The sequence below is a fragment of the Agelaius phoeniceus genome, chromosome 1 (genome assembly GCF_051311805.1).
Source record: "Agelaius phoeniceus isolate bAgePho1 chromosome 1, bAgePho1.hap1, whole genome shotgun sequence".
NCBI classification, from domain to species: domain Eukaryota; kingdom Metazoa; phylum Chordata; class Aves; order Passeriformes; family Icteridae; genus Agelaius; species Agelaius phoeniceus.
Window position 1 is genome coordinate 3,507,359 of NC_135265.1, and position 24,324 is coordinate 3,531,682.

The following is a 24,324-nucleotide window of genomic DNA, read 5'->3' on the forward strand; positions in this document are numbered from 1 at the left end:
GATCTAGAGTGAGGTTTTACACTCGTGCTGGCCACGAGGCTTTACCAGGCAGAGGTGAAGAAGAAAGAGAAAATACTTTACCATCTTCAGAGATGATAAATCTGAAGAGTGCAGGACACTTGACAAAGACAATTTCTCCCACACTTGCAGGTTTCCAGCATGTGATATTGTCCCACATTCCTGGGCAACCTGTGGAAGAGAAGGAGGATAAAATACATTAGTGGTGGAAATCCATCCCTTTCCTCACACTGTTGCTGAGCTTTGTGCTTGGTTTTTCCTTCTATAAATAAAAATATTCTTATTTAGAATAATAAACAGTGTCACTTTCCCTGGGAAAAAATATTTTTCATTTATAGGAATAGGAAAAATTCCTTAGTGGCATCACACAGTAATGGCCAGGTTTACTCTCCCAGAAGATGACATTCCTTAGTCCCAATTAAATCACTCCAACATGCCTGAAACAAATTTTCTCTGGAGTATGAAACCTGCTTCCATTTAGTTATCTTTAAGAAGTGCTGGGTTAATTAAAAAAAGACAAAACCCAAAAACCTTGTGGATCATATCTTTGATTAAATGCCATGAATTTCTGTTGGCTTTAAGCCTTGTGAAGGTTTGGGATCTCACTCATTTTGGAATTTGTCTGAAAACTGAAAAGCAGTTCCTGCTTCATCCTGCATCCATTTCTGTGGATATGTGAGACAAACTCACTCTTCCATCCCACTTATTTTCTTAAAAAAAAATGTCCTTCCTCACCAAAGAACTGTCCTAACATCATTCATTATTTTTACTGCAGTCTTTGCTATAGAGAATATAAACTCACAATGTCAAAAGAGGATTTTTTTTGACCTCTAATGATTTCTTGCATAAGCTAAAAATAGATGCAGGTCTTTCAAAGATGATGCCTCAGGTAACAAACTTTGAAGCAAAAGTCTGAGTGGTAAAAAATCCCAATTTCCTCCTGTATAAATGCAGGAAGAGGAGGTGATGTCACTATGGGTGGGAGCTGTTTTCTCTTGAGATATAAGAAAATTAATTTAAAATTTATTGTAAATACAGTAAAGGAACCCAGCTCCTGCTTCTTTCTGGTCTCTGTGCCAGAGGTGTGGAAAACTGGCTTTCAAGAAGAATAAATCTTCCTGTAATCCTGCAAACACCAATTTACCAGCTTACAAACCTAGAACGTTTATCTAATGTACAAAAAATCTCAGAGAAATATCTCAAATTTCCTACTAATATTTAAAAAATATACTTAGTGAGTGAATCTCAAATAAAAATCATCTTTTTCCTCAGCAGGAAAAGAAAGATGAACCAAACCTGAACATTTCCACTGCTTATTTGCATTTGATGTTGAGATTGAGCAAATAATCCTATCAACTGAAAAAGAGCCTCCAGCTCCATGATTTTCTACGAGGTTTTCTGTCAAAATTCCCTCCCTTTGACTTTGTGCCAAGGGAAATAAAACCTTCAGGAAAAGCAGATAATACTTCCAAGTATTTCTGCCTGGCATGGGTCCAATTGAACGAGATGTGGGTGATGAGCTCGTTAAAGCTGTGTGGGCTCCCCCAGCTCTGGTGATTCAGCACGTCCCCATCAGTGGAGGAGGGATGTTCTCAGCACTGGATTTGGTGTCTTTTTTGTTTTTTCCATCAGCTTCAGTGGTAGCAAATCCACTCCTATTTTTTTTTTTTCCAGTCCTATGTTTTATTTTTCTCACAAAAATAGAAGGCTGAGAGTGCCACGTGTGGTGAGTAGAGCAGCTCTGAGGAAGTTGGTGTTTAAAGAATTAGGTCAGTGTCAAACAACGTTGTTGTGATGTTCAACATCATAATAACATTGTTTGACCAAAATAAAAAATTGTGGTTGAAATGCTCATTAAATCATCACAGGAGGTGGAAAAAAATAAAGGAATCCTTTACATTCACTCTTCCTATCCCAGATTGTTTCCTTTGCCAGATGGGGATCCCACCTCATGAGTGCTGTAATTCACTAGAATATTTCTAAAAGTCTCAAAACCTGGGATTTGAAAAGTTTGGACTCTCTCAGCACATGGTGGGGACATTGGAGTGTCCTGTGCCAGAAGTTGGACTCAATGATCCTTGTGGGTTCCTTCCAGCTCAGGATATTCTGATTTTATAATTTTGTGATACTGTTTATGTGCTAAGGATGGTAATCAGGACCATGTTGACTGCTATTAGATGTTATTATCTTTGATAGCATGTGTGTGTCCATGCAGCAGGAAATGTATTTTCCATGTAAATCTGAGGATGTGCAGCGACAGGTTTATAGCTCACTGAAGTGTGGCACTATGTACAAAAGTAAATTATGTGTGAACATCCACGTTAATGAGACATTTGCTTACAAGGGATGCTGGAAATAATCAGTGGTTAATGAGATCTTTGGAGAAACACCTGTTGGTCTTGCTTGAGTTAACAGTGTTGAATAGGAACAGGAAAAAACTTATTATTATTATTATTTCAACATAGGTATCTTCCAATATATAGATATTATCCAGCAATGGATAATGCAAACCAGAGAAATGCAAGGATATCCTCAGGCTGCAGAACAGGAACATCCAGAGTATAAATATCCCATGGCAGTGTGGATGAAATTCAGTTATAGCAGGTGGCTGATTTTGTGGTAATTCCATGCAGAGATAAGAACCAGCCCCATTTAAAAAGAAATTACAAGTTCATTGTGTTAGAAAACACTGATGTGCTGACATTGGGAGAGAGGGGAGAGAGAAGCAGCAAGTCAAGTAATTTACCTTAAAATAGGAGAGAGATGGAGCTTGTAAAGAATTCCCCATCAATAAGAGCATTGCCTGATCCTGCTTGGAAAAAGTGTACTTGAAACAAATGATTTAAAAGAGCAAAGAAAAGGATGGCAACAATAAAAATAAATAAAAATTAAATGGAATAAAGGGCAGCGTGCACAATCTCCCTACATTTGTAAACCATGCTGCAGCCAGCAATTCCTGCTGGGGGAAATCTGCCCACGGAAATCAAAGTGACTCGAGTGTGAAACTGCCCAGCAGGGTCTCCTCTGGCACTGATGGGGTCTCCCCACTGCCCAGTGACGTAGGGATGCCCAAGAAGGCTTGGAAAGAGGTGGCTCACGCACTCCAATTGAAGGTGGATACATTTTCCTAGCTTTTAACATCTTAGGAAATCAGTAATAACAAGGAATAGTTTTAAAGAATAAGATTTCACATGGGAAGGGATGAAAAAAAAATAATAATTACAGGTAGTGGTCCTGGAATCGAAATAATCACAGATTTAGAGAGGCGTTAAGGTTGGAAAAGCCCTCTCAGAACATCCAACCAGCACTGCCAAGCCCACCACAAACCCTGTCCCCAAGTGCCACACTCACATGGTTTTAAAACACTTCAGGGATGGTGATTCCACCACTTCTCTGTTCAGCCTGTTCCAATGCTTGAACACCTTTCCAGTGAAGAAATTTTCCCCAATATCCAATCTAAATCTCCCCTGGCACAAGCTAAGGCTGTCTCCAGAAAGCCTTCTCTATCAAAATTATTATTTTGACATTTTTCTTATCTCCAGCACCCCTTTTTCAAAAATGGGGGGGGCTGCACAAAGGCGTAATAGTGCAATGGGCAATGGAATTTATGGATTCATACATAGACAGGAGGATTTATAATAGACAAGAATTTGCATAAAATTTGTTCCCTTGGCAAATCAAGAAAAAATGTAATTACATAAATGTTAGACTTCTGTATTTTTCATGTAGGGAAATAAAGGCCTGAGATGAAAATCCACCCTTCTGGCTTACAGCATTCAGTTTGATTTTCAGTTCCTCTCCTCATTTATTGGTTTAAAATATCACCTTCAAGGTCGTATTGCCTTCAGGAGAGTAATATCAAAGGAAAGGTAATGTAACAAACCAGCATATTAAACTGAATTATGTGGTGCACAATAACTTCTAAAGGGCACACTACATATAAAGCCTTGCAGAGAGAGGGGAATATGAGATAGGAGCTCTCTGTTCCTTCATAAATCTGGGTAAATACCAAAATAAATAAGGGCTTGAGCCTGGCCTGGCTATGGGGATATGATTTCCAAAAGTAATTGACATTTCAAAGTGCAGGTGTCTTTGAGGAGCTCCTGTCACAGAAATGTTGTTCCTGGAGGTGTCTGGGGTTGGGCACCACCCCTGGAACTCTGTCAGACCCAGCACCGTGCACTCCCAGGCCAGAGAGTCCAAAGCAAGGTGGGCAGCAGGACAAGGGAGGGGATTCTGCAGCTCTGCTCTGCTCTGCTCTGCTGACATCCCATCTCCAGCACACAAAGATGTGGAGCTGCTGGAATGAGCCCAGAGGAGGCCACAGAGATGCCCCAGGGCTGGAGCCCCTCTACTCTGGACCAGGCTGGGAGAGCTGGGAATGTTCCCCTGGAGAGGAGAAGGCTCCAGGGAGAGCTCAGAGCCCCTGGCAGGGCCTGGAGGGGCTCCAGGAGGGCTGGAGAGGGACTGGGGACAAGGGATGGAGGGACAGGACACAGGGAATGGCTCCCAGTGCCAGAGGGCAGGCATGGATCAGGTGTTGGACATTCTTTACTGTGGGACCCTGGAAGAGATTCCCAGAGCAGCTGTGGCTGCCCCTGGATCCCTGGCAGTGCCCAAGGCCAGGCTGGATGGGGCTTGGAGCAGCCTGGGACACTGGAAAGGGTCCCTGCCATGGCAGGGGGTGGGATGAGATGATCTTTAAGATCCCTTCCAACCCAAACCCTTCTGGGGTTCTCAGAATCTTTAGTTTCACTAGAAAGTCCAGACCACAACAGAGTAGAAATGTAACACCAACTGAAATTTCAGAGTAAGTTATAAGAGAGAGAAGGTTGGTTTTTTTCCTTCCCAGGTCTGCTCCTGACAAATTTTGGAATTATGAGAACCAAGTCTGGTTTTTTATCTGGTCATTTGGCCCAGTTATTACACCAGGAAGTATTTTTGCTATCCAAATAATGCTGTTGCTGCCCAGAGAAGCACCTTGTGCTGTCTAACCTGGTATTCATTCACCTCATCAGCATAAAAGCTTTATGTGTTCCTCTAAGGGAAGTTCTGCATTTCTTTTACAGTGCACAAAATAAAAAAAAAGCAACAAAACAAAACAGACAACTGTGGAGGGCACTGATTGGAAGCTTCTAATCATCACAGAACCACAGAATCATGGAATGGTTTGGGTTGGGAGGGACCTTCAAGACCATCTCATTCCACCCCTGCCATGGGCAGGGACACCTCCCACTGTCCCAGTGATGCCTTGTGCAGGCTGACCCAGAACAGAGGCTGGACAGAGCTAAAGAATAAAGCAGGGATTTATTCAAAGGCCTCCATGGATGCACCTTGGGCAGCACCAGAGCCCAGCCAGGGCTGCACCCAAGATGAACCAAAATGGCCCCAAAATGCACCAGCGCTCCCGGGCTCTCTCCCTGGGATCAGTTCTGCTCCATTTGCATCTTGCAGTTCATTGTCCCATTCCAGCTTTAGCCCCTGCAGTCCCACCCTGCTTGTTTTTCTCTCTCCAGCCCACGGGGTTTGTGCTCTTGGGGCTGAGATTTGGATCATTTGTCCTTGGTGCCCAGCTGGAGCAGGAATTGTTTTGTCTCCCTGCTCTGTGCACAGAGCTCCCCATGCCCTGATGTGAAGCCCAGACCCACACACTAAAGCAGCACAGAATCTGAAAATATAAAAGCCAAAACCTGAGGCATCAGGCCTATACAGTCTGGGTTGCTGAAGGTGAAAGAATAAGGCACAAATCAGAGTTTCCAAGAAGGAGGATGGGGATGGGATCCACCAGTGGTGGATCTGCAGTCACTGTGTCACCTTGGGATCCCATTTTTGTTACCAGCAGGACACAATACTGACAGAAACACTGACACTGCAAGTCTCCTTCTCTCCCACACACTAAAGCAGCACAGAATCTGAAAATAGAAAAGCTGAAACCTGGGGAATCACTCTAAGCCCTGTCCAACCTGGCCTTGGACACTTCCAGGGATGGACATCCACCACTTCTCTGGGGAACCTGTTCTAAGATAAATTATTTCCTGGAGATCCTTTTTCTTTCCATAATTAGAAAAGGCAATGAGAGAAAGCCTAATTTTAAGTTAAACCAGCTGGAATCAGAGGAATTCCACTGGTATAGTCCAAGCTTCTCTGCCAGAGTGGTATGTGAAGAACAATAAACTTTGATCCAACTCACCAGCACTTGACCCACCTCAATATTTTCCATCAGCTGTCCTTAGTATAAAGTTTCTCAGAACTATATTAGGATTATTTAGAATCCATTATTTATATAATGGGACTTATAAACCATCAAAGCAATATCTACTGGTGCAGCATTATCAGTAAAGCAGCTTGTTTTATGGGATGACATTCTCAGAGATCCAAGTGCAGCACTGTTTGCAGAGAACTTTTTAAAATATCACCTTAATTAATAAAAGAGAACATTAGAAAAAAATATTTGAGATATTTGACTTCTACTGTACGGTGTTATTAATAGATTTTATTAAAAACTAAAAGGGAAAGCACTCAAAACATTGAGTTTTTTGATTGGAATACTGGATTTTTTAGCACATTATTTTAATAAAATTTATATTATTTGTAAATATTATTTTATATTTTAAAATTTACTATTTTATGTTTCTAAAAATATAAAATATAAAAAATACAAATTTATTTTTAAAAAATACTATTATAAAATATGACTTTGTGATAAATTCAACATATATTTCAATTATAAATACACATTTATTGTATATTATTATCCTGATTACATGATGTAAATATTTTATATCATTTACAAAATAATTTATTTGTTATAAATATTATGAAATATTTTACAAAATATATCATAAATATGCATTATTTTATAACTTTGTTATTCTTTGAAGATTTCATACATGGCAAAGATCAGCTTTTAAATCGGGTTTTTCTTAGCAGGTATCAATACAAGAGGAGCTGTTATTTACAATCAGAGAAGTGAGAATTCTTTTTTCTGTTTTTAAAGCTGTTTAGTTCTTTGCAGTCACAGGATATTTATTTCTAAGGTCACATTTATTGCTCCTCTTGTATTGATACCTGCCAAGAAAAACCTCATCCAAGAAAATCTCCAGAATCTTTTAAGTGCTGCCAGCCAACTGGCCTTAGGTGAGCTTTGAAGAGTTTTAAAGGGAAACTTCAATTTGGCAAAATCTCTGGAACATTTCTTTGTCTAATTAGGCAGCAGTGTAAAAAGCCAATAAGCTGTGAAATCAAGCAGATTGTTGTTTTTTTCTAAACCTGCTTTAAATATAATAAAAAGGATTGGCTGGTCCTCTCTGAGAAAGTCCCCGCTTTGCTGTTTGGGAGGCAGGGAGACTCTGTGAAATCACTGAAAAAATCAGGAGGTTGTTTTCTTTTCCCATCACTGCTGGAGGACAGGAGGACACTTCCAAGCTGCCAGAAGCCGAGGCAATGCCAGGCTCAGCAGCTGTAGATAATCCAGCCTTGCTCAGGACATGGCGTGTGGGAGAGAGACCACGGGGAGCTGCTGGGCCACCTGGTCCCCTGCTGGTTCTCAGCCTCTTTCTGCCCCTGCCAAGGGTGGGAGTGAAGGCACTTGAGATGATATTTCAGGTTCAGGCTTAGATGTTTATTACTTCTTATCTATATTACAAATTATGAGGTCACAGAATTCCCAGAATGACCAGGTTGGAAGAGACCTTCAAGATCATCAAGTCCAACCCAGCTCCAACAGCTCAACCAAATCCAGGCTTTGTTAAACACACCCAGGCATGGGGACTCCACCACCTCCCTGGGCAGCCATTCCAGAACTTTCTCACTCTTTTATCACTTCTTCCTAACATCCAGCCTGTATTTCCCGTGGTGCAGCTTGAGTTCTACAGCATTCTACTAACAAGCTAAGAATGGTTCACTATCTTCCTATACAAGGTCTTTTAAGGCTAAACTATTCAATTCAGAAATGACAGTTAAATTATTTTCACTTTTAACCCAATAACTAATCACTCAAAGTCCTCAATGTGGACTTTTCTGTCCAATTACACAAAACCACCCAAACCCATGGAGAAGAAGGTGAAGAAGAAGGACCAGCCTCCACCCCAAAACCTCCATCTTGCTTTATATCTATTACTGTTTTCTAAAACCTCAAACTGTGAGTTTCCCACCCTGTGATATCACACACTTCTAATCAAACTCCACACCCACAATCCCAGTTCTGTCATTCCATTTTGGAAGCTTCTCCATGGCCTCAGGTCAATGCAGTGTTCTCTTGGGGGTCAGTGCCTGGCATCACAGAAAGTTAAAAAAATTCTCCGCATCCAGGGCTCCAACAGTTCTGCTCCCTTATTTTTGGGGGCAGCCAGAACATCATCATTCTCCCCCAGCACTGGTTCTGACTCACTTCCCTGCCTTCTGAGGGGAAGGAGACAGCGTCCTGCACTTTTCCAGCTCAGTCTTTCATTAATTCTCCAGGCTGAGACAGATGGGGAGAGGGAGCAGCTCCATACATCACACTGCCACAAATTTTAATCCTTACATGGCTCAGACTAATTTCTGGGAAAAGCATCATAAAAAACCCTGCCTGAAGGTTGCACAGTCAAGGCAGAGTTTTAGAAGATGGGTTAATAACCATAAAAAAGTGTTGCTCTTCCTCATCTTTCCTTGGTCACATCCTATGGCCACAACCTGACCAGAAAAAGGGATTGAGCAAGGATAGCAGGGCAGAGCACTGCCAGCTGTGGCCTGTCTTTGTTAATTGTTTAATTAATATTATCTAAGCATGCAGCTGGTTGTGGTGTTGAAGTAGCTGGATGGAAATAAATACATATCTATAAAATATTACATATATTTAATATATTTTTCCCCACAAGTATTAATGTGCCTGACAGTGAACCTGACTTTCAGCTAGGGCTAAAAAGGTAAAATATCTTCCCAACCTGGAGAGCTGAACAGTTCACTGACAGTTTTGCCACCCTTGGAGTGATATTTGGCCCATTATGAGATTTATGGGCCTGTGAAGAAGACATCTGGAAAGATCTCTGGGATAAACAGTTGCCATGGAGACAGAGAAAGTAGAAATTTTTTCAGACTGTCTTTTTGGTAATTTGGAGTCTGCATTCCTTTGAAAATGGAGACAGGATTTAATGGCATGGAGGGAGATGAGGAGAAAATTTAACAGCAGGTCTCTTGAGCCTTGAGCCTCTATTATTCACAATAATAAATTCACAGCTCCAAATCTTTTCTGTCTAAAAAGAAAAGAATGATAACATCTTTCTTTGATTTGTTCATTTCTTACTAATCCCACAACAGCACTGGAGTGGGACTAAAATGGGACACAAACCTTGAACAGTCTCTGAGTCTGAGTCTTAAAAAATCCCAACACAGGAGAACAGGATTTTCAATGGGAATTATTCAGGCAAAGCCTGTGGTTAATAACTTAATTGCCCAGTCAATAACATTTGTCAGGAATTTTGACTTGTTTCTAAAAGGATAAACAGACCAAAGAAAACAGGCAAGCAATAAATGACTGAAAAGAGCAACTGAGCTCAAGTCTATATGAATAATAATTTCAGGAATTAAATAAAATTGTGGCACACATCTATTAAGATCTCTCAAAAGGAATTTAAAAATTATTACTTTTTCTGTTTCAGGGTAGCTCTGGGTGTTAAAAAGATTCTCTACTCTTTTTTTACAGCTGGAAAACAAAACCAAACAAACCGCAACAAGTGGTGACAGAAATCTAAATGGCTCTCCAGAGCCAGAATTGTAAAATCAAGCTGCCCCTTCCTATTCTGACTCCTGCTCCCCATCTTCTTGCTTTTCTGGTGTTTATAAATAGAATTATCTCAGTGGAAAATGTAGGAGAAGATAACTTCTAACTGATTTTGGGCCAAATCCACTCCTGATGTCAGCGGAGTGACGCCAGTGGGGACACCCCTGAGAGAAATTTGTTCCTTGTTTACTCCTTCAAACCTTCAGAGGATGAGAAACAACTGAATTAAAGAACTTAATTTCTTCCAGTGTGCAAATTCCATAATCTGTCCTGGAAATTGTTCTAGTGGTGAGTCAAACAACTCCTCATTAGAGCTCGTGGGACCTCATGGTCTAGTGGAGGGAACAAAGGAAATAAATCCATTATCAACAGCCAAGTCCAGGCCCTGTTAAGGGGATGTGCTGCATTTCATGCTCCTGAACAGGAACAAATTTTAACACAGAGTTTAACAAAGCCTCTCTCCTCTTCCATATTGAACTTCTCTGAGTGCCCACAACGTATTCAGAGAGTGGAAAAAAAAAATAACACTGCAAATTCAATGTGATCCAGCCTCATTGGAAATGGTATGAGCAGCATAGAAGATGTCAGAAGTATTTCTGATTTTTAGGTACAGGGAACACATCAGAGGAAAATGCCCAGAACACCACAGGAAGACCCAAAATTGCAGTTGTGTTAATGCAAAACCTGAATAAATAGAAGCAAGATGATTCCTCTTTGCTTGTCTTTGGACCAGAAGGAGTGGGATGGGTCTGGCTTTCTTTGTCTAAAGGCTGGCAGGATCCAGGAAGAAATGGGAAGTGGCTGCCAAGAGGACTGGACAATTTATGGTCAATTTAAGGGACCAGTAACACCAAAAACATACAGAAATATGGACCAAATCTTCAACAGCGCTGGGTTAGTCACTACCTCCATTAAAGGAAGTCACTATCTCCACTGAAGGAAGAAGTATTTTGGAAAGAATGTGGATTTTAACAAGATTTCTGAAAAAAGTCTGCACATCCTCAATTTCATACGGCTTACTCCTGTAAATAAATAAAGAGTTGATTCCAAAAGAGCTAAGAAGTTTCTCCATGTCTAAAGCTGCTTTAAGTCAGACATTGATTTGGAAAATTTAGAGATGGGTTAAAACAGAAATATGAAAATTAGGTTATTTCATATTTAGGTTGTTAAATAGGTTATTGTCATATTTCATATTTCATTATTAGGTTATATTAATATATATTTATATATATTATTATTCCTTCTCCTCCTCTTCCTATTAGAAAGAGTTAAAGATAAGTAGAAAGGAAACTGTTCTCTATTCGTTCTCACAAATATGTGTGGGCAGGTAATTACCCTGCCATATGAAGTAATGAATAACTATGAAAATTTGCATACATCTAATCAATATTTTTTAATTGGAATATATGGAATCATTATGGAAAAAATGGAAAATAATCCTAAAGGGACCTGCAGAGTTCACAGAGATCATTCCTTGCACCCAGGCAAAAAAAAACCAACATAACTGAATTATCTAAAAGGAATTTGAGGAGTTCTCATTGTCTGTGACATTTTTATTAGCTGGACAAAGCATGAAAAAAAAAAAAAGTATGAGAGGGCACAATTCTGTGTGCTTAAATTACAAAGATCCAGAAACTTCTCTATGTTTCATATTGGGAATTCATATGTTTCATATGTCATATTGGGAATTTTTTACTTGCAGGGATGGCAATAACTTCAGTGTCATATATAAAGTCAAGAATGAATTTCTTCTTGATATTCTATGAAGGAACATGTTGTTCTATTTAGCAGATTTAGAATTAAATCCTGATGTAAACCTCAGTTAGATGTAAATTTTTATAGCTGTAGGTGTGTATTTATGCAGGTATAGAGTATGGGTTTATATTTATATTTATCTTCAGGTAGATTACTCTGTCCACAGTCTATTTGAGACACAGATAGAAGAAAAATTAGAAAGCACACAAAAGCCACCCAGTTTATAACCCAAGTGAGAAATCTCGCCCATGTGAGCATGAATGCTCATCTGCTGTAGCCACACCAGTGGAAAATCTCTTTATCAGTTCTCAATCCAGTGGAATAATGGGAAACAAATCAGTGATTCTGATCTTTCCTGCATGAAGATAATTATGAAATGGTCTTGCTGACTGGGAGCAGTGTTTAATTCTGTTCAGGATTATTCAGTTGTGATAACACTGGTTCTGGTGTGGGCAATTTGCAGGTTAGCAGAGAAGGGGTGGAATTCCATCAGTCATTATTTTTTATGGCCAAAAACCTGGAACAGACTCAAGTCCTTTCCCGTCTGGGATTGAGGCACGTTCTTAAAATACGCCCAACAATCCTTCAGAGCATTTTATTAATTGTTTGTGTTCGTTATTTCAATTTGGCTTCACTCTTGGCATATGGCTTGGGCATACTCATTACACACTCCAATGATTGTTTTTTCTCCCCTAAAGCATTTCTGTGTGCACTGACTTCTGTGTCCAGTAATTCTTCCAGCCAGGTCCTGGCTGGTCACTCAGTGATGGATCCTTCCAGCCTTGCCTTTTGTTTGGGTTGTGATTTGCACTTGTGTTGTTTCACTCTTCCCCCCTTCGATTTGTTTTGCTGCAAAAGGACACAAACCAATCGATTCCAGCTGCTCTGGGAGCAGGAAATGCATGGCTTGATTACCAAAAGTGCAAGCTGCCATGGAAGTCTGAAATGGCTTTTAGGATAATCAGAAAGGCAAGGAAAAGGATCAATAAGGAAAGCATCTGCAGGTGCTTGTCCTCAACACTCAGCTATATGCTCTTGGAGGGTGAAAACGACATTGTTCAACCAATGCCCAACTCTTTGTGTAGGGTTCCCATTTGGTTTACCAAAAAACCAAGAAAAACAACAACAGCAGCAAACAAAAAAAAAACAAAAAAACCCAACACAAACAAACAAAAACCACAGAAAACCAAACAAAACCCACCAAAACCCAAAAATCAAAACCAACAACCCCACCACAAAAACAAAACAAAACAAAACAAAAACCAAAAAAAAAAAATCCCCAAAAAACCCAAACAACCCAACAATCAAAACACCAGCCAGAAAAACAAAATAATCTCTAAGAGCACTGAAAATAAGAGGAATTCCAGGACTGGGAAGTGCAATAGGCAGCTCAGCTCTCTGAGATTATGGATACAACTTCAGTGGGACTCAGCTTGCTTATTAAGGCACCTTAATTTGGGTTTTTTAATATGCAAACTGAATATCTGTAAATCTTTGTATCTATCAACTCTCCATGGAGTCTTGGGGGAGATTCAGCAGCTAATTTAGCCAATAATTTAGATGTCTAGCATCCAGTGATGCAATTTTTCCCCAAGGGGGGAATTTTTTCCCTAAATACAGAGCCCAGCACAGGTCTCTTCATTGAAACACACACTCAAAAAAAATGTCTGTTGGATTCAGAGGGAGTTGAGATGGGATTGAGAGCAGCAGAATTCCACCTGTTCTTGGTGCTGACAGCAGAATCCTTCCACTGCCAGCTGGGGATTGACTGCTTTCATTTTGGTAAAAAATGTGTTTACTTAAGGAATCATCAAAATTTTAAAGGCGTGACTTGTCAAAAGATCTTTTTTAAAAAACAAGCTGATCATAGCTATAAATATTTTATTAGCAGGGAAGTGAGGTATTTTTTGGGTATTTCCACATGGCTTGAGGCTCAAAAATATTCAAGTTAAAACTAAAAATGCCTCTAAACTCCATGTTTACAATGTTGTGCAAGAGACAGGTAATTGCTTTGATTCATCTGTAAATAATTTATAAGACATGATACGCTCATTGAGCTGTCAAAATTGTGAGCCTTCATGGCATCTGGGAGCAAGATTCACAAAGGGAAAAAAGGAGGAAAGAACATTTATTTTAACAGATCAATCTGAAGTCTTGTTGGCAAGTTTTCTAAATTCTATTCCTTTCCAACTGTTTTGCAGGAATAATGGTTATACTGGGAAGAAAATGGGCTCCAACATTCAACATTCCTGTTGATAAGAAATGAAGGAAAATCAGATGACACATCAATAGGGCAGAAAGTCTTCTATCTTATTTCTGGAGTATCTTAATATATTTTATTAAAATAATTAAAAAACATAGGCTGGTCAAATCAACTTTTTTCCTCTTTTTCTTTTAAATTTTTCTTTTTTTATAGGAGAGCCTACATGTCCACTTTAGACAAATATTCTGCTTTCAGCCAGCTAAAGTGAGATTAATTTCACCTTTAAACCCAAGAGTGACATTGCTGAAGAATTCCTGCACCACAGGAATAACTTGTTTCTGTGGTGGAACTCGTAGTAGAAAATGAAATCTCAAGCTGGGAAGCAGAACAGCACAGGCCAAGTTAATTTGTTTTCTTGCACAGAATGCAAAGTTCTCCTCTCTGGAAGGAAATATTGATACATATTAAGCTTTATGACCCCCAGAATGAAATACGAGTTCTTTTTTCCTTCATTTCTATAACAAAGGACAGGAAAAATCACATGACAAAGTTTTCCCTTTGTACTTCCCTGTTCCCTCCTTCTCTTGTGAGGAATTTGGGGAAGGAATTGCACATTTTTCATTCCCTGCCTTTTTCCAGGAGCAAATTGCCAGGTCCACTGTGAGCCAGCAGTGCTGGATAGCAGCTCATGGGCAAAGCCAAGGATGTCCCTTCCCCACCCTCATCCTCCTTTGCACAAAAACTACAAAAAAATACAATGAAGACTGGATCTGCAGTTCCTCCTCCCTTGCTCTTCCACTGGTGGAAAAGAACTTTGTGGAAAAAAAAAATAAAGCTTACTAAGGGCTCAGGAAGTTGATATTTATGGAACAATTTGGATTGGAAAGAACCTTAAGGACCATTTAACTCCAAGTCCCCTGCCATGGGCACAGAATATATGAATGCAGCTGCTTTTTGAGGGTAAACAGGGCTGAATTATCTCGTTTTTGCCATGCTAAGTACATACAAAGATTTTTCTACCACTTAGCAGACAGAGCAGTTAAAGACTTGTTACAGCACTGTAACTTGCTCGTCCATCTGAAGATGATTTAACTTACTGGGCTTCAGTTTCATTTTGCTGAGGAAAAATCAATATGCAAAGCCTGTCAGGAGTCCAAATTATTACACTTATTCAGCTGCATGTATTATTGAGTAGGCAGCTCCTTGTAATGAAGTTCTTGGCTTAAGTTTGTGAGGTATATTAAGAAGTGGTGGATGTAGCACAGAAGAAGCTGCAACAAGAAATGCAATTGTACAGTTGGGCAGTTTTAAGCACTGGCCACCTCTGTGAGAATATCAGTGTGTGGTGAAATCTCATAAGAGAAAAAAACATTTCATGGTAAGAACAGGCTAAGAAGACTCTCTTGAGTCTTTGGTCTAACAACATTTTATTCACAGCTAGAATTTTCCAAGCGATCCTAAAGTACAGGCAAATAGAAAAAGAAGTGATTTTAAATAAAAAGTCAGAATGTTCCTCCAGAAACAAAATGCTGGTGAAGAGGTGATTCTTAAGTGGGCACAGAAAAATCTTCCAATCAAAGTTATGAAAAGAAAGCCTCGAAATTATCAACAGAACGCTATGGGAATTTCTTCCAGCCCATTCTTGCTCTCATCACTTTTATTGTTCTCCCAGCAGTGGTCTAAGCACAGACACCCATCTCCATGAACAAAGGAAGCAGCACCTGGCAAATGTGCTTTCCAGAGTGGCATTTAATGCACTATTGCCAACCTCCACATTTGAATGACCCTTTAAGTTTTTGTGGGGATATATTGATGCCTTAAGTTTCAGCTTTCATATTTTCCAGATTCTGTGCTGCATTGGTATATAACTCTGAACTTCATATAAAGTGTTAGCAGGTTCTCCTCACAGTTCAGTCACACAGAACAATCCTTTTCCAGCCCCAGAACCAAGGACACTGTTGCAGCTTCAGGCCCAAAAAGTGCAAACAACAGCAAATTGAGGAGAGCAATCTGGGAGGATGGGACTGCATAACCTGGAGCTGTAATATGGAAATGGACCAAAACTTAAAAAAATGTGAAAACTCATGACTGGAGTCCATCCTGGGTAGAGCCATGGTCAGGCTCTTGTGCTGCCCAAGGTGTATCCTTTGGAGGCCTTTTAATAAATCCCTACTTTATTCCTTTAACTCTGTCCAGCCTCTGTTCCAGGTCAGCCTCTTTAAGCATCAGATAGGAACAGGCAGCTCTGGAGAACATTGTCCTCACTGGAAAGCAGATGTTCAAGATGCATCCCATGAGCCACTCCCCCAAAAATCAGCTTTTGTCCTTGGACTGGGGAGGCAGCTTTGGGGCAACAGCCAAGCTGGAAGCACCTAAGGCACAGAAACTTCAAGTTCTGTGAGGAAAACTCACAGAATCCCAGAATATCCTGAGTTAGAAGGGATTATGGAGTCCAGCTGTTGGCAAACCAGAGTCACACACAGAGTCTCTGCTGCAGTGGCTCTGCTCCTTTCTGTGCTCAACACAAGGCCAGAGGAGCTGGGATCCTGATTGTCATCACCAGCAACAGGGAATGGGCAGATATTACAGATTTACCTCACACCAGGGGGAGAAACATGCCCTCAACACAGCCCAGAGTCCTAATTTCTAATTTCAGTCCTAATTTCAGTCTGTGTTGGTAGATCCTGTTATACTCACTGGCCATATTAAATGAATTAATTATCTGCAGAAGCCCAAAGGTGAAGAATTAAGGAAAAGATCAAAATCTGTATTTTGTCTACATTAATGTGTATATCAGCATCTTTTACATCCTTCTAGGCTTTTAAAAGCTCAAGCAGGGATCATAAATTTTTGCTGTACAGTCCTTTATTGCCTGCTTATTGTCCTCTCCTTGCCTTTGGGTAATTTGACTAAAACAACTAAATTTCCTGGATGTGCTGTGCACTAATCCTGTGTTTTCTCTGTTACAAACAACAGGTGCTCAGAATTATTCACTTTAGGAATATTTTTTTTTCTTTGTGTCTACAATCAGTGCATTTTTTCATAGCTTGGTTTACATCCTCCAGAAAAAAAGGAAAAAAAAAACCTTTTTATATTTTTTTAAGATTTTCTTAGAAAACATGACAGCTTCTCTGGAAATGCCTATCTCTTTTCCCTGAGATTCAGAGAATCATGGATTGCTTGGGGTTGGAAGGAACCTTGAAAGATAATCTAGTCCAAATCTGCTGCAATAACCAGAGACATCTTTAACAACATTTTCAGTGTCTCACCTTCCACTCCAGTCCCTGAAATAAATATATTAACTGAGGCTTTGCAGGTAATTCCAGGGATAAAATGAAGATGCCTCTGGGCAATGCTCTGCACTTTGAAATCCTCTATTTTCCATCACTGGTTATTCAGGGAACCTGGGTGACTGACTTAGACTGGACATGGGGCTTTTAGGAAGCTCTGTCAGGTATTTTGACTCTGAAGATTTAATTTCTTTTAACAAAGGTAAGGTTTTACTGCGACCCTAGATTTTTTAATTTCCAGTCTGGAGAGACACAAATCTTCTCAAGGCCCCATGTCAGAATGTCTGGATACCCTAAGGAATACAGGGACTCTTGTTTATGTGCACCTGCATCTCATCCTAAAAATCTCCACAGCAATTCCCTATTTCTCTTGTTTCAGGAGCTCAATGGACTCTAGAAAGCAATTTACAGGCAAAGTCTGGGGTTCATGCAGGGTTCCTCTGAAAGGGACTCATTGCCAGAGAGGTGAAACCCAAAGCCCATCAGTGCTGCCTGGCTCCGTGTCTCATCCCTGGAAATCAAGATCCTAGAAATCAGCCAAGCTGTGCCATTGCCTCCAGCCAGGATGGAGCTGTCTCCCTCTCTCCCTCTCTCTTTCTCTGCTGTGTTTTTCAGGGACACAAACAATCTGAAGCAGCAAAAAAGCCTGGCTTCTTCAGAAAACTCAGCAGCCAGCCACAGAACGAGCCATGGGAACAGGAACAAAAGAGATTTTCACTGAATTCCCTTTGAAAAGAAGATGCAGTTGTCTGTCACCTGACTCACTCATTTTTACAGGTTGCAGTAAGGTAGGAAAATTATAAGAGAAAGGCCTCAAAATCAGGCCTGCTCTGTTAGATCAGTGGCTGGCCTTGTCCAGCTGGCCCTTTGCAAGTTCCCATGTGAAAGCAATCCTGGTGTGGACAGTTTGTTAACATAACAATCTATTCTTGGGTGAAAAACACCTTACACCTACATAGACATTAAATCTATGCCATGAGAATCAGTGAAGAAATGTAAACAATTATGAAGAAAATATAAACAATTTTAAGAATGGAGATATTTGCTGGATGAGAAAAATACTTTTATTAACCAACAGAGTAATTGGCAAGAAAGGTACTAACCAATTGGAGTTTGTAAAACTGTATAAAAAAGGAGAACATGCAACAATAAAAAAAGCCTTTGGCACATTGCTCAGTGTGTTGTTTCTGGCCATCTCTACAACAACATTTACAGAAGCACAACACCTTTGCAGGACCTTTAGGAAAACACCATCTCCATGCAAGGAAACACTTTTTTCCAGCACTATGGAAGAGTACAGGAGCTACCTGCTGGGATAAAGCAGTGGTTTAAAAGGTGTTGACCACCACAGATCATTTATCAATTATCACTCACTTATAATTCACTTATCAATTATCACTCACTTAAAATTCAGATGACTCCTTGACAGTTTTTTGGGGATTTTTTTTTAGCTGTGGTACTACAGACATTAAAAATTCGATGAGTTCATGTTATCACAGCATCCAGCTGCTCATGACTCTGCAGATACCAACAGATTAAACCATCACTCATTAATTGGGTAAGTTTTATTGCTGCTCATCATTAATCTTCTAACTGCAGTGGCCTGGTAGAACATGATTGCAATTACATGTGCTGCTCACAATTGCTTGGGACAACATGAATTAGAAGAGTACCCATGTCCCAGAAGTAAAATCAGTTGCAAAGGCATCTAAAATCAAGGAATTATGGAATGGTTTGGGCTGGAAGGGACTTTAAAGATCACCTCATTCCACCCCACCATGGACAGGGACACTTTACACTATTCCAGGCTGCATCTACTATGCTGTGTATTTGAAAATGTTCATTAAAAGCTCCAAACCAACCAAGCAAAAGTAAAAAAAAACCCCTACAAATTAAAAACCCCACTGAAGGTAAACAATAGATGGGGAAAACCCTCAGGCTTTAACAATCTCTACATAAACTGAAAAGAAACTGCCCCCTTTGCTCTAGATCATCGTGCACACCATGAACTAGATGGTCAGAGTGGTCTTCTTGATAATATTTAAGTCTGGACTAAATGAAAGAGAGGATTTAATAAACTGGATGTCACCATAGAAACAAAGAACTCACAGGTGGAACTGTGTAAACAATGCATATTTTATTTTTAAGCACACCATGCACAAAAATCCCATTTTGTTCAATTAAGTGAGAGTTTTTCCTTCATCTTGTCTGACATGAAAACAAAGAGCCAGACAGGCAGAGAGGAAATTTCATTTTTAGCTTTTTATCTTGAATTTTATCATTTCTTTACTTCTTATCCCTAATCCAATTTAAGTACCAATACCTCTGAAACAATGTTCTGTTGAACAGAACAATATGAAATGGCCATATGTTTTCATTTTCCAAATTTGTTAATGGCTGCTATTTTTCAGCCTTAATTATTTTACCATGTAACCTGAACCTGCATTTTTCAATGACTGAACTGCTCGCAGAGAAATACTTTTATTCAATCTGGTTCCCAGAAACTCATCTTATCCCAGTCATTATCTTACCCAGCTGCCTGGACAAATTCTAATTCACCTTTCATTTTCTTTTAACTCATGTTCCTTGCCCATTACAGTAGGACTTCCTGGCAATTCTGGAGATGACAAAAGTAATGGCTTTGAAAGATCCAGGTGGGAATTATCACCATGAATACACTATGGGATGGGAGCAGTAGCTCATACACGTGTTTCACAGCTAATGGTGTTTTCAGAGATGTAAGCATTAAATTCCAGTACTTTTCTTTCCCTTTTTTTTCCTGAATGGAAGTCCAGCAAATGCTGAGATGACTAAATTCAGATTTATCAGCAGGGCATGCAAAGGTGGCAGTCCTTGTTTAAACCACCAAAGCGTGTTCCTGCTGCCGGAGGAGATAATCAAAATTTCTGCCCCCATTATAGCAATTTTTACAACTTTTTACTCTGAGTCATCTTCCCTGATGACTTAGGGAATCCATAGGGCTCAACTCATCCTCTTCCTGAATCAGGAGAGAGGGAAAAAGGCCATGACAGAGAACGATTTATCCCCAAATCTCAGGAACCCAGAGCTGGAAACGAACAGCTCCAAGGAAAGACCCACAGCTCCACAGGGTTCAGACTTTGTTTAGGTCAGAGATTTGAGGTGTTATTCACTAAAACCCAGAGAGACAAATTCTGTCCCTGATGACAAAGCAGTGAAAAAGAACTTGTAAGGTTTGAGGTTAAGATTCTTATGGCAGAGATTGAAGTCACCACATCTATCCTGTGGTTAGGATCCTGTGTGCTGTGGGAAATCCATGGCAGAGCTGTGCCCAGGTGGTGCAGGACACGCCTGCGGCCCTGCAAACTCCACCTCTTTGCCATGGCTTGGTTTATCCATGGATGGCACACAGCACTGAAGACAAGGGGACACAATATTTAGGAATGATTTTCTTGAAAATGAAACCCACATGACGAAGGAGACTTGGCTCCTTTTTTGCCAGGGTCGGGATAAAATCGTGAGAAGGTATTTCATGTTGGGACTCAGATGTTCTGCATCACTCTGCATTAGCGTTCTGCAGCACTTCACTCTAACAAACTAAAAATGGAGCCCCATCTCTCTCTCTACAAGGCCTTTGAAGGATCAACTGTCCAATTAAGAAATGACACCTCAATGATTTCTACTTTTGACCTAACAACCAACCACCCGTGGCTGCAATGGGGACTTTTTTATCCAATTACACAAAAACACCCAAAACCCATGGAGAAGAAGGTGAAGAAGTAGGAGCAGCCTCTGCCCTAAAACCTCCATCTTGCTTTATATATATTAATATTTTCTAAAACTTTAAACCCCAAGTTTCCCACCCTGTGATCTCACACACTTCTATTCAAACTCCACACCCACAATCCCAGTTCTGTCATTCCATTTTGGAAGCTTCTCCATGGCATCAGGTCAAATGCAGTGTTCTCTTGGGGGTCAGAACAGAAATCTGAAATTCTCAGGGACCAGGGCACCGACAAGGTGATTCCAACCACACTGTGATCCCTGACTGAGGATGGTCCAGAGATTCCCACTCTAGGGACAATCCAGCTGGGCCTGGAAGAAAGAGCTGCAGGATCACACAAACTCTATTTCTGCTCCCAGCACCATGAGAGTTACAATGCCAAAGGAATACGCCTGCTCATCTGCCATTATTATTATCTCTAGGGTGCAGTGTGGATGGTATTTGAATCCCTTTTTCCGGGAATTCTTCACCAGAAAAATTAATTTTGTACTTTTTGCCTCGCCAGGAAGAGCATCTAGGTAAATACAGCCTGGCTGTGTATTAAAGAGGGATGAGGAAGAAATATTCTGAAGGCTTTTCCAAGAAATCTGGTGTTTTATCCATTTGAGGTTTGTCCTGTCTGCACCCATGTCTAGCAAAAAAACCTTTCCTTAAATTATTGCAGGGCAGTTTGAGTGTGCCACCTTTCTGTCCCCTTGCTAAGCTGATCCTGAACTTTCCCAATGCATTTCCAGGCTTTCAGCCTCATTGATGTGACTGATTTCACAGTAAGTCAGCATCAGCCATTTTAGCTTCAGCTGCTCCATTTGAGGAAAAGATTCTTTATGGAGGCAGAAGCTTGGTTCGTGCCTGGAAAATGAAGATTTTGGTCATCATCACCAACAGAATTCATTCAACTCAGCTTCAGACCTCCACAATGATTGTGTTAATAGGCAAAGCAGAAAAAAGGGCATTTATCATCCAACCTTCTCAGCAGAAGGTGGATGCAAAAACAGGACAAGTGTAAATTCTGTAAGTATTTGTGTCAGGGAGTTCCAAGTTCTGATTTTGACCTCTTGACTATAAATGCAGTTTCAGTGTCTAGCACTGATAAAGATCTCTCTACTTTATAAACCCATTTTGAGGTGACATGAATTCACCCACTCTATTAGGTGAACAAACTTAGAGAATCCTAGAATGGTTTGGGTTGGAAGGGACCTTAAAATTCATCCAGTTCCCACTCCCAGCCATGGGGACACCTTCCACTATCCCAAACTGCTCAAATCTCCATCCAACCTGGCCTTGAGCACTTCCAGGGATCCAGGGGCAGCCACAGCTTCTCTGGCCTGGGCCCAGAAGAATTTCCACCCAATATGTAATCTAAATATCCCCTTTTTCACTTTAAACCATTCCCCCTTTCCCAAAAACATCTAAAAAGCATGATGACAAAGTGAGAGAAATTCAGCAGAGAGTTTAAGAATGAATCAGTGTTTGGAACACAGAGATAAGTGAAGAACTTTTCCTTGCATTTGCCTGAGGAAAAGCAAAGTTTGATCACAGCTTGGGTCCCAAAGGGTGCACAGGAGACTTGTTCAGACAAAGACTCTACAGAATGGATACCAGAAATAAGCACAGACCCCGTGTCTGTCATCACATGCCCCTGGCTTCTCCCTTGAATATCTTCCTTGTTCTACCAGCTCCAATATGAATTTAGTAGAAGACACCTTATGCAGTGTCACATGGATAAATCCACCAGTGCCCAAAAAAAGCATCTTTGACCAAGGAGAGATGTATCCATAGAGATCAAAGCTATCTAGGTCTGTATTCTACTTTAAAGGGAGCCACAGAGAAAACTTTCAGGTTGTAGAGACATTTTCCTATCTATGCCCTTCCAACTCTAGGAATTCATTCGCTTGGATTCAATCCTAGCCCTGTTGTTCTTGGGCACAGCTGCTTCAGGCAGGGAGACACAGTGAAGTAATGTCTTCCCAGTGGTGCCAGGGGAAATAACAGCAGATAATTCAAAGGCTCTGAGAGAACAAGAGGCTGATGAGACACTCAATAAAAAATGTGAAACTGGAAACAAAAAAAAAAAAAACAAAACCTGCTCCATCATCCTTGTGTGATGGAAACATAATTCAAAATCTCTCCTTGCATCACCACACTGCCTCCTAATTACCATCTCCTACCCCCTGGTGCCCTTACCAGTTTCTTTCCTGTTGATTTACAGGATTTAACAAGGATTCAATGTGATTCCTTTTAGGAATCATCCTGTCCCTTCAAATCCTTTTTTTCCTTTCAATTCCTTGACATGCCTGGGAACGTTGCTTCCTCTCTACATTTTTCAGAGGAAGGACAGGAGGAGTGGGACTGGAAAACAAGAGCTGATGGAGTTCTGGAGGTAAAGATTGATTTGACAGTGAGTCATGAACACCTAATCACCAACGAGGCCTCACCACTTCTATTCAAATTCTTGTGCTGAGTTCACTTTTGGCACACCTTGGCTCATTCCAGGTTAGTGCATTTCAGGCACTTTGAACACTAAATTGTAGACACAAATCTGCAAATCACTCAAGGAATTCTCCCACCATTTGAGAGGGAGGCACACTCGAGGGACAAGTCTGCAATATCTGGTTCCAACAGTGGAAAACAAGACAGGGAACAGGCTGGGAAAATATTTCATGCCACTCTATGGTTCTCCATTTCATCAGCAGGGTTCTTCCTACCACAATTCAGATTTTTGGGGTAATCCAGACCTCCAGCATGACCTACTCAATATAACAAAGACAGAAGCAAAAGGTGGGATATTTCTGATCAAATGTAGACACCTAAATGTGATTATTCAGAACTGGCATGGTCACCCTTTATTCCATGTGTCCAGAGAGAAAAAATAGACATAATCTAATCTATGCTGAGGATGAAATAAATTATGTCTCAGGCTCTGCTTGGTAGACCAGAGGTACAAACTGAGGAAGGCGACTTGCTCATTGGTAGTGCAGATGCAATTGCAGGTATCAACATCTAATTAGATAAATCCCCTGCTAAATGCACCTAACCCAGGAAACTGTCATCAATATCTGAGTAACTCCTGTGTCAGTCTTTCCTAGCCCCAGGGTTGGGAACAGGTCAGAGGAGTCTGGATTGGAGAAATAGAAATTAAACAAAGGATGCATGTGGATCAGCAGTGAGATTTATCAACTCTGATCTGGCAGAAAAGACCTGGAGGGCTGGTGAGAGGGGTCCAGCACAAACAGGGGCAGCTCCACAGTAGGACAGGGATGAAAACTCAAACAAAGGAAATTGGAAACACTGATGTAAGAAATAGCCTGGCACCACTGCCTGGGGAAGTTGAGTATGAAGTAATCACTGCTCTCCTTCCTCTCTTGTCTGCCTTTGGCTTTCATTACTCCCCTTTATCAGTTTAATTCCTCCTCCAGAGCAAGGGAGTCAGATTCTGGGTCCTGCTGAGATTTCATTTCCTTCAAATTCTCTTTTCCATTCAGGCTGTTAGTGATGACTGAACAGGAATGGACACATAGGGTCAGCACATGCCCCC

At 40.6% G+C, this 24,324-nt stretch overlaps 1 protein-coding gene across 12 annotated transcripts in view; it reads right to left on the minus strand.

Annotated features, from left to right (window-relative positions):
- Positions 1-24,324, minus strand: part of ADCYAP1R1 (ADCYAP receptor type I) — a 156,292-nt gene that overhangs the window by 68,137 nt on the left and 63,831 nt on the right. For all 12 annotated transcript variants that reach the window (XM_054634063.2, XM_077186441.1, XM_054634036.2 and 9 more), the window contains one exon: positions 82-189. In XM_054634063.2, the coding sequence (XP_054490038.1) occupies positions 82-189 (108 nt within the window). The remainder of the gene's footprint in view (positions 1-81; positions 190-24,324) is intronic.